The 11,520-nt window shown below is 43.0% G+C and overlaps 2 protein-coding genes across 2 annotated transcripts in view; both read right to left on the bottom strand.

Annotated features, from left to right (window-relative positions):
* The window catches only part of LOC136428652 (gamma-tubulin complex component 4-like), a 29,692-nt gene that overhangs the window by 6,723 nt on the left and 11,449 nt on the right, over positions 1–11,520 (bottom strand). The gene's annotated exons all lie outside the window — the stretch shown is intronic.
* Positions 24–11,312, bottom strand: LOC136428644 (kinesin-like protein KIF14). Its single transcript, XM_066418319.1, has 15 exons — positions 10,651–11,312; positions 9,294–10,179; positions 8,830–9,029; positions 8,029–8,129; positions 7,423–7,646; positions 6,719–6,881; positions 6,396–6,534; positions 5,829–6,036; positions 5,229–5,429; positions 4,650–4,777; positions 3,976–4,153; positions 2,668–3,491; positions 2,299–2,441; positions 1,775–1,931; positions 24–1,307 (listed from the first exon to the last, which is right to left on the bottom strand). Exons 1-15 carry the CDS (start codon positions 10,975–10,977, stop codon positions 1,128–1,130), a joined length of 4,059 nt encoding a protein of 1,352 aa, XP_066274416.1. The 5' UTR covers positions 10,978–11,312; the 3' UTR covers positions 24–1,127.

The raw sequence follows: 11,520 nt of genomic DNA, 5'->3' as shown, positions 1-11,520 counted from the left end.
CAAGAATTCACTCAGCACACAACTCCGCAGAAAGAAGTAATCTTTTCTTTTCTATGTTATACATGACTTTGCATAGCTGATAACTTTCTTACACAAATTGTAATTCAGCAACACCTATATACTGCTCCCTGTTACACATGGACAGCTGGTGCTGCAGTTGTTCTTAGCATTCCTAGTAACAACTGCTGCTACTGGAGCTTCCTATCGATGTTCTATGTCTTTGGAAGACTACAAAAATCAACATTGCTTAATAATAAATGTCTGCTCACACTAATTACATACATTTCCCTTGTTCTTATGTCAATTTCATTTAGTTAATAACCCTGCAATGAATAAAAGGCAAGAAATAGAGGAATTCTGAATTACACAAAGCTGCAACATGGACTATACACCAAGACCTCAGTCAAAGAATTGACTATAAGTCAAGTGGAAGATACTGCTTAGCCCGAGACCCCTATATGATAGAAAATGCAATTTGTTACGATGAAATGGGTTTGCTGCAAGTCATCTTTAAGACCACTGACGTATACGCACACTTTCCCTCTAATTACAGCAACACAGTGTCTGTAAGGTATCTGCCAATTCTATCTCTCTATAAAGTTATATGGTCTTTCTTTATAAATTCATATATATATACAAACTTTCCCAGTTTACTCTCTATACCAAGGGGTGCCGTATATCAGAATACTAAGATACAGTCTATTTCAACTACTGAATTCATACACATCTTTTGCAATAACATACATTTGTATAGTATCAGATTTATACAATACAATACTACATTTGCATCTACATGGACACTGATGACACAGATGGAATGACAGACAGCGCAGTATTCAGCTCTTCTTGGAATTCTCTTCAGTTTCCTGAAGGTCACAGCAATCAGCATCGCTATACACCAGCTGGGAAGGTGGAAGGAAACATTCTAGCACCACACTTTTTGCTTGCTAACCACGGCGGTTAGTGAACCAAAGTCACCTCACTAGCATTTGTTACACAACTATTGCTATAGGCAAAGCAGGTCTTCGTGGGATTCATCATGAGATGACTATGGTTGACTATGAACCACAAACAGGTCAAATGATACTTTAGAATAGAAAATATCACTGCAAGAAACATGGCATATTTTATATGCCAAAAGCGAGTGCAAGCCTCCTGGTGACGGTGTTGGAGCCCGTGCCACAGGGGGAGGACTGGGTGGTGAGGGTGCTGGACAGGTGGGGGGAGGAGGGCAGCAGCCGCTTGGCCGGGGAACTGCCGCTCATCCGCGCCTCCTGGTCAACCAGCTCCAGCAACGTGCGCAGGTCCTGAAACAGAACAGGTGAGGTTAATGCAAATGCAGATATGTTCGCGGTTTTCGAGGTGAACTCTTTACCGCGAACACTCCATTTTCTCCCCGCCGCGAAATTAAAACCCCACAAATATTTCTACATTACTTTACAGTAGTCAGCAGGTCAAAGTTTGCACCAGGTTAGTTGACACTCCTAAGTCCTGTCCACAATTATTTTGACTATAAATAAATATCTCAAAGGTTCTAGGAGACAATGACATAATGGTTCCTTTCTTGTAAAACTCATCAGATGAACAGATCAAATACAGAAATGGAAACAACTGACAAGGAACAATATCATCTTTGCATGATTTAGCAAGAATTCCTGGGATTTCATAGTGCATTAGGAAGCAACTATTTCCCCTGGCATTCTAATACTATTCAAAATTGTTCTTATTTACTTCATAGACTAGACACTACATCGTTGTCCTTGTCATCACAAACCTTGTCAGATTCCCGGATGTTTTTATTGATGTGGTCTGTCCTGCTGCTGGGTCTCCTATCAGAGTTCAGCTCCTGCCAGCTGTTGCTGACCTCCCTCAGTAGACCACACGTCCCCAGCAGCTTCACAGCGTGGGGCCGCATCTTAGACACACCTTCTCTGTAACAGGCACTGAGTATTCCCATGACTGATTTCATTGAAAACTTGAGGCAAAGAAACTATTTTGGGCAAAGAAACTTTTCAAAGACATTGTTACACTGTTGTCTCTGCAATTCAGGGCTGTCTAAAGGAGCCGTCCCTCCATCCCAGGACAGAAACTTGCCTGTTGAGGGGAAAATTCATCCGTCCATAAAATGACATGAAATGAAATTGATAAAAAAACATTTTGGTAAGCTGAACATGACGGATTTAACAAATTAACAACAGGGGCCCCCAAACAATAAGACTGAAAAATATCTAAGGTTGGAGACAGCCCTGCTGCGATTGCTGACTTCCTTCATACATGAATGTAACCACCACAACCAACCTTGAGTTCTTGGTGGCATGTACAGTTGACTGGCACAGTTGTGCTGCGGAGTCCATGATACTCTCTGTTGCACCTGTCATGTCCTGGATAAAGGTGTACACTTTGGCCACTCCGTCATTACTGTAGCACCATTTGTACTCAACCTGGGCAAACAGAGACAAGAACATGAATATCACAGTTTAAAGAACGAAACAAGCACAATTCACTACATAACTGTAAAAAAAACCTCAGAGCTACAATATTGTAAACAATCAGGAAGTTTTAAAAAATTGATTACAAGTCACAGATTGGTTTGGAGACTGATAATATCAAGTACAAAAGATAATCACTGCTAAAAAAATTGACAACAAATTTCATCACAGTACAAACCTCCAGAGTCCCAAAAGCCTGCAAAAGTTCTTTGGCATTGGATGTGACCTGCTGCACATGGTTCAGCAGCTTGTCCGAAACCCTGTTCTTCATTTGACCCGGTGTGAACTTTGCCGAGGACATTGCTGACAGCACAGAGTCCTCACAGTTTTCCAACTTCTTCACACATCCGCCGACAAACTTCTCCACAAACGCCATCATCCCCTGTATCACCATGGTTTTCAGCAGGATCTCCACAGAGATGTCCGTGATGCAGGTCATGCTGGTGTCCGTGGCAAGCATCGCCTCCCCGACAACCCTCGACAGGCCCTCCATACTTTGCTTGATGCTGTCCTTTGCGCTGAAGATCAGTGCCAGTAGGTTTTGCTCAAACCCTTGCAGGAGCCTGCCCACGTTGGTTGCTAGGCGCTGGGTGGTGTTGGTGAGCTGGTGGACCAGTTGGCTGGTCTGTTCCAACTCCGACTGCTCTATCACGGAGGACCACAGCTGGACGAGGGATGTCAGCACCACCACCGCATTCGACATCCGCATCATGTTCTGGTTGAAGTCTGCATCGCTGTCACCTTTCTTCTCAGCTTTCTGTGCATTTTTGGAGGAGAAAATGACTGTGGCTTCAGTCTTCAGGCTCTGTAGGCAGTACAGGATCTGGTCTACTATGCTGTCCTGGGAGTTGCTCTTGAGCTTCTTCCTGGCAGAGTTGATCATCTCCAGGCAGGTAGAAGTGACCTGGGTTGTCCCTTGGTGACCTCTCTTTCCAGGTCGTACTGTGTAGGTGCCGTCCTGCTTCTGTTGGTCTTCTGAACCGCTGCTATAGTCTGACATTCCTACACATGGCAAAATAGCAGTTGTTAGACACTGATGCCAGTTTGTGACACTGGATTTATTCATTTGTCTATCTCATATAGGTTTTGTATCAAGAGTCCAGTGGGAGATCCGCACTGGACTAGCAAACTAAAATATTTATACTTCAGTCAAACTTGATAACCCTACAAGGTCATAGGGAACAAATGAGGGGAACTTAATACTGCAATGATGGGTTGGAGATAAGATTGAGCTTGTAAGATTGGAGAATATATTAGAATTATTCTAAAAAATTTCAAATCTTGCAACAAAAGTACCATGGAGGCTGATAATAGTTCTCTATTTTTACTGTAATCGTAACCTTTGCTTCTTTGATATCCACTTGTCACTAAGCAAGTGGAATTCAAACTACTAGTAAGTAACAACTCAGTACAAAGCACCAATTCTCAGTTTGCCAGTCAGCCCATCTCCTCATATCATGAAGATGGACTAGGACTGTGTGCTCACCAGTGACTGAGCTGTCCCTCTGCCAGCTGTCACTGGGGTCACAGAAGATGGTGTCATCCTCGCTGATGTCTCCCTCTCCCTGGTACAGCTCTCTCATCTGGACCAGTCTGGACTCAAACTTCTCAGGGCTCCAGCGGGTCATCATCCCCATCGCATGGTTCAACACTCGAACTTGAACCTGTAGGAGGAAGCATTTGATTACAATTAGACCTTGGATACTTAAAAATCATTCTGGTGCACATACAATGTATGAAGGAGATAATTTGACTGTTTGTAGTGGTAAGATTAGGTGGTCCAAAACTATCCCAGCATCACAGAAAGTTTGTTATGATCTTTCAAAGCCTTTTACTGACAGAGACATGGTTTATCACAATCCTTGAGAGCAAAAAACAGCTTGAAACCTGAGGACTGAAAACTTTAGGTACAGCTCTTAATCTTAATCTACCTCTAGGAGAACTTTGACTTTGAATTTTATTTCGATCCACAATTTGCCTTATATGAGGCTATTCTTCCTCTTGTCTACACATTCATATTTACACATTACAATTGAAACATACAAAGGCATACAAAGTGACAGTAGAGAAGAAAAATAACAAAGTTCCTTCAAAGCAACATTTACAGTCCAATACGCCTGTGTTGTTCCACAACTGTTACATGTAGAACAGGAGACTAACCTGTGGCTTGTCTCCTATGAAGACATCCTGCCTACTGAAGGTGACACTCCTGCCCAGACTACGGCTGATGTTGTTGGCCTCCTGTAGCAGCATGGACAGCCGGATCAGCCCCCACTGGTCCCTCTCTCCTGGTGGAAAAATATACTTATCAATACTTTCTGTTCAAGGATGCAGTCAACTTCCATTGGCTAACTGACAACAAGCATTGTGTATCAGGCCATTACCCCATCATCCAGCCACTCACCTAGTCATGAATGACAAGAGAGTTTAGCTCTTAGCGCAATTAATGTTCAAGTACCACAATAACCTAAAAACTCAAATAGTTATAAGTCTGATTTTTTCCAACAGCCTTTTTTTTCATACTGCCTGGCTTTACACCACTCTAATGTTTATCAGCATGCAAGTTTCACCTATTGAGTCAGTTAGTCAGGCTTGCTTTAGCTTGATGTTTTTGACTTAAAGAGAAGAGATGCTGCTTCAGTTAGCATTAGTTCTGTGCCCAGAAGTGGTCTATGTGGCCTTCCACTGAGCAAGTTTTTTTTTAAATGTTTATCACTAAGATAGAAACGTGATCCTCACCACACTTGACACTGATTGGTCCACACTGCTGGCGTCTCCTGCTGGCCTCCTGAAGCCGACTCACATTCCCCTCCATACGCTGTTTCTCCGCCTCCAGCTCGGCGATGATATGGGCCTGGCGGACACGAGCCTCCTCCATGGACTGTTTGACAGCCAGGGCCTCCAGCTGCAGCCGCCTCCTGTTGCTCAGCACTTCTATCTCTGAAAATGGACAATATCACACAGAAATTATAGGACTGGTATATTTCCAGTAATACAATTACAGCCAGTAGATCAGACTCAGTAGATAGCTGGCATCCAAGTCCTTTGAATACCTACCAACTAAATCTGCTACTTTTCATTCTCAGGCGGCAGAATGTAGAACAAACAGGAATGACAGTGTATCAAGCATACAATGTCTTCCCTGGGTTGTATATTCTCACCAAATACTTGACAAACGAGTTCAGAAAAAGACTGCAATTTCAACTGACACTGATATGCAGGAGAAGAAATACCACTTGGTAAACGAAACAGTTCTCTCTATTCTTCAACAAGTAGATCTAAAGATTGTCATGTTTCTTGTCTAGATGTATCTGTAGAAAATTCAGGTACTCCATGTACCTAGAGCCTTCTTCTGTTCTTCAAGCTGCTGCACTTTGTCTTGCACTTCCATGGCTGTCTGCTCTTTTTCCTTCTTCTCAACACTCTCTTTCTCCAGCTCTTTCTGCAGCTGTTGCATCCTTTGCTCATACTCCCTCCTCTGCTCTTCCATCTCTTCTTCGGCCACATGCCGGGCTTCCTGAATCTGGGCCATGGCTTCTTGTTTAACCTGAAGAACAAGTTACAAATCATTCACAGACTGAAGTACAAGTCATTGATGAAGGTTAGACATACAGGTAATAAGATACGCCAAAAAAGAGTTACTGAAGCAACTGGATAAAATTTTGAAACAGACAATTCAGACAGCATCCGCTATCTTTCGTCAGTGACTGAAGTACAAGTAGTTAGGATACAGGAAAGGAAGCCTATTTTTCCCTACAATATCCTTGACTGAGCAGCAGCATGTGATAATACTACCAATACACGGGAAGTTTAAAAAATAAATCAAAATGGAGATCAATTACTGTTGTGGCAAACTACAAAAGTTTTAGTCTAGAGAAACAATACCCCGGTAGTCTTGTAACTAACCTGTGTCCTTGCTGCCTCCACCTCCTTCTCCAGCTTTGCCCTCTGCACAGAGATCAGCTCGCTCTTGGCGAACTCAAAGTCAATAGGCTGGCCACTGGACTTCTTCTTGCCTGACTTGGCTTCCGTTGGGTTGTTAAATCTGTGTGCAAATCAAGAAAAATTAAATCAACTTTGTACTCAGTGCATGCTGTCTGAAAAAAAAATTTGTCTGAAAATCAAACTTAGATTTTAAGTGTAAACAGCCTCCTCCATGAACTTAGATACATGTTAAAGTTTATTTCCAACAGCGAGGAAACAAAAATAAATCTATTACACATTCTCACCTGAAGTAATGGTCACCAACAATGAGCCTGTCGCCATGGTGAAGCATGGTTTCCGTGGTTACCTGCTCACCGTTGACATAGGTGGGAGCATCCTTCATGGGTGTGAGCACCACCTGGTCTCCTCTGTTATTGATGACACAGTGGTTGGGACCTACCAGGCCTCCTGGAGAGGGATTGCAGTTGTGCGTATGTCAGTTTACAAAATAGTATGGAACAAACTTCAGTCAAGGTTGTGGCAATTATGTAGCCTGAGTGTCATCCTGTTAAGTTCCAGGCTCTACCTTCATTGTTTGGTGAAGGTAGAGCCTGGAACAAAACAGGATGACACTCAGGCTAGTAAGTATGACCACAACCCCAAAAAAATACAAAGGACATTTCGAGCAACAGATGGATAGCCACTGCCTAGAATCTCTGAGTTTGTACAATTAATACTAGATAAACATATATGATGGTATGGCTGATGAAACCGTAATTACACTTACAGCAGGGATGGAGTATTAATGTAGCCTCTACCAGGCTCCGCGGATCGCTGGAAAAATAGTAGAAATTGTAGTCAGCTACTCACATAGGGGACCCACGAATATTGTCCCTATCACCGTAGCCGACTCCCTCAGCATATTATTCACTCAATTTGGCCAATTTCTACTATTTTTCCAGCGATCCGCGGAGCCTGGTAGAGGCTACTGCTTATGTACATGTTGTACCTGAGAGCTGGATGTCGCAGTCCTGACGTCCAGTCTTGGACCCCACCCTGGTGTGTCCCTCCTTCAGGATGTACAGCAGCACCTCAGCCAGCTGGGGGTCCTCGTTCAGGTTGACCAGGTGAGGCAGCTTGTTGTCCACCTTCAGAGCCACACCCACACGTTCGAGGATGTGGGTCTCCTCCGCTTTCTGCTGTTCTGCCTGCTCTAGTCTGTCCTGCCATGATCTAGAGAAGGCCAGGAAATAACATCATGTAATCTATAAGAAAACTATAGGAGCTAAGGAAGCTTGAGATAAACCCTGACAAAGTGGAGAGCATAATTGAAGAAAGACTGATTGCGGCTGCAGGATGTCCAGACCACTGCAGTAGCAGAACACAGTGGACTACTAAACTATATGCTTCATGTGTGTATTCTACAGCTACATACATTTGTAACCTGAAGAATTTCCATAGCACACATACATCTATGCTTCACTGTATGCTTAACAACAAAGACAATAACAAGCAAAAAAAGCTGTATAATACATATGCTAAACAACAAAAACAAAAAAAAGCAAACGGCTGTACATACAGTGTAGTAATTTTGTTATGATTGACAGCTTCATACCTGTTAACCTCCTCTAGCCTCTGCTCCTGATCTGCTAACAGCTGCTTCAGGGAAGCAATCTCTGCCAGGCTGGCTTGGTACGTCTCCTCCCGAACCACAGCCTAGAATAGGTAAAGAGCTTTCTTTATATTTTTACATGAATTTTAGCTACATAGACTGTCTTGGAACAATACCGTCAGTATATTCAAAACTAACAATTTTAAAGATTCTTTCAATCACAATTCACAAATATTGAAGCAACTATAAATATCAACACATGATTAACTTGAAATCATCTCCTAAAAATTATGTCTATTGACTGTCATATCAATAGCTACATAATCAATAATAATTCATACTATTCAGAAAACTTTCACCCCACCTCTCCAATTATAGATGAGCAATTTATTCCACAACAATCAACCAAATCAAACCCCATTGTGGGCCTCCATTACTGAATATAAATTATGCATAGCCCAAGCATTGGACAAAAATGTATGCTGACAACTGCTCCTTTCAACTAAAGCATATCATTTTGTTAGCCTATCAACCTCCTACATGTATGTAGCAAAAATCTGAAAGTGGAAATGCTTTTTAAAAACTGACTTCTTGCCATTGATTTCTTCCTCAATCAAAAATCTAAATGTATGTATAAGTAGAAATCAAAGTTGTACCTTTCCTGTACAACATTGACATTTCCTTGTCAGTATATTGGAATGAACACTAGAAATAATGTCAATTCTACCTGTAACTGCCAAAGAAACAAGGTTGTTGGTGCATCATGATTCATATGAACATGTAACTCCAGCCAATTATACTGACCTGTCCAGACTGCGCTCTCCGTAACTTCTCAATCTCAGCCCGCAGCTCTCTGATGAGTCTGGCCTTGGGGTCCTCGTTGACCTTTACGATGTTGACGATGCTTCGAGCCTGCTTGGCGTATCGCAGTGTGCTAAGGGTTTCCTCCATGTTGGTACTGGAGGGGCTAATGTTGGCAACCATGGCTGTGCGAGAGTTCCCACCTGTAGCATGGAATGGAGAACATTTAGAATGATAGGTTTGAATTGCTTCATGCTCCAATTATCTTGTGTACTTCCAACACAAGGCACTGTTTCAAGGACATTCATGTTGGCTGCACTACTCTTGATACAACAACTAATGTTTTACTTTCTCTTCAAGTTCAGCTACATGGTAAAATTTTACATTGCACACCGAGCATAGGCAGTCTAGTCTACATTATGATATTGCTACAGATGGTAAAAAAAAAATTACTAAGATTTGCCCACCTAGACTCTCTTTCAGTAGCCATGTCAGGACAGAATCTCTGTAGGGAATGAACACTCTCCTCTTCCTGTTCACTGATTGGTCAGCCAGAGCTTGGATGACCTTCCCCAAGGTCATCAGTGACTTGTTGATGTTCGCACCTTCCCGTAACCTGTCTCCAGAGGTCTGTGCAGCCGAGCATCTCTCACTGCCCGCCAGGTCGATCAGGTTGACTCTACTGTTCCTGCTGTGTTCGTGCACCTCTCCCTCCAGTGTCTCACACGTGGTCTGGGTCACGATGATGGTGAAGACAGAGTGGGACCTGCTACTCTTGTCGTTCATGCCTGTGGCCGCTGTTGCTCGCTGCTTGTTCCCAATGGCTAACCAACCTTCAATGTCCCGGTAGGAACTGACCACAAACTGCGACAGTCCTTGTACATACGGACCCCAGAGCGGATGTTCTCGAACTTTGAGAGGAGCCCTGCGCTTCTCTTTCTGGGGCGACGACACCAGGAGGTCGTGGATTTTTTCGTTGTAGATTTCAAAGAAGCTGATCTCGATATGCGCCTTCACATCAACATTGCTGTGTGCTGATAGCCTTGAAAATAGGTCTTCACAGAATCTTGGGATGATTCCTTTGTTCCCATCAAAACCCATCATGGTGTATGACTTCCCTGAACCTGTCTGTCCGTACGCAAACAGACAAGTGTTGTACCCCTGTAGTGCTCTCTCTAACAAGGGCTGGGCAAGCATTCTGTAGACTTTTTCTTGGCCAACGAAGTGCTTGTCGCTTTCTTTGAATGACCAGAATGAATGGTCATAAGCGAACAGGTGTTCATTTCCGTTCTCTGGGGTGACCAATGTAGCTGGTCCATCCATGCTCACCACACATTTTGCCTGTTCTTTTAGCTAGATGTGAGGCAATAAAAAAAGAAAAGATAAATTTAACTGCATTTAAATTATACCCCGTATAATACCAGGTACTGTAGCACATTCATAATCATTCACATGACAACATGTAATTCTAATTTAAGGGTCATTTCTGTACATTTCTAAAACAAAATTACAGTAATCAAATACTATGGTAGAGTTTGCTATGATTTAGTATACATTGATACATTAAAATGACCATAGTTACTTCCCCATTAAAATTTATTTTGACAGTTAACGTTAACATTTTACACTTCGCTTGAGGCAATCAAGTATCATGAAACTTTCCAGCTCAAGTTTAATATCCGGACATAGCTCGGCTGTTCCAACATTTTCAGAAATGCATTGTGCTATGTACTAGAATGTACAAGCACAAATGTTACTCTTCACGCTCTACAATTGAGAGCACTTCAAAACACAATTTGATCACATGTGGTTGTCATGCCATACCTCTCTCTGGCTGAACGGGCGCACCCTCACAGCTACTGTTACAGAACAGCTATCCTCGCCTTCCTCAGCCATATCGGCGAGTAGCCGTTCGGTCTCGTTGTCCTCCTCCTCCCCTGGTGTCGGTGGAAGTACAGTGCTAAAACATTCCGGCGTAGCTGGACCTTGGAATAGTTTTTTCCTTCCCGGAGGAGTTTGAAACTCGGCGGGTTGGGACAGGTCGGGTGCCGACTGTTGCTTGCGAAGTAAGTCGGCACGCTCGGCTTTTTTGCCGGGTGTCGCAGGGAGATGTCGCCGCGGCGTGCGAACGCGAGCTCCCCTCGATGCCATTATGCTGTCGATGTAGAGGGAACTACAAAGGGAAAATTCTACAGCAAACCTCAGTGGTGGAGTGAGCTGGCCTGATAGTTTATCTCCGTGTCACCAGGAGTTGTCGGCTCCGGCTCCAACACAAGTCGCGGCTCCCAAAAGAACGGCACGACTAGACAGTAGAAACGAGATTAGACACAAACTTCACGACCGACGTATGGAAATCTATAGTTGGCCACATGCTCCTTGCCTTCTGAAACAATCCAAAACCTCCAAAATCCCGCAGAAAACGTCATTTTGAGCAAGGCGAATGCTGGTGCTTTTCAAACTTTGTTCAAACAGCCAACGGTATGATAATAAGCTAACGACCTTTGACCTTTCGACTAACTACAGGAAGGATCTTGATGAATGCAGTGCCCTACTTATGAAAAATAATCATTTTGATCCACATATGACAATCATATTTTTCTTAAATATAAAATTACTAACACATTTCTTCATATCTATTGGCTGCTATCGTATCAAATCATAAAAGTGAGAGCGGTACTTAGAATAGTAAGTGAC

The sequence above is a fragment of the Branchiostoma lanceolatum genome, chromosome 2 (assembly GCF_035083965.1).
Source record: "Branchiostoma lanceolatum isolate klBraLanc5 chromosome 2, klBraLanc5.hap2, whole genome shotgun sequence".
Taxonomy (NCBI): Eukaryota; Metazoa; Chordata; class Leptocardii; order Amphioxiformes; family Branchiostomatidae; genus Branchiostoma; species Branchiostoma lanceolatum.
Note: the sequence above shows the minus strand (reverse complement) of the source record. Positions and strands in the feature narration are given on the sequence as shown.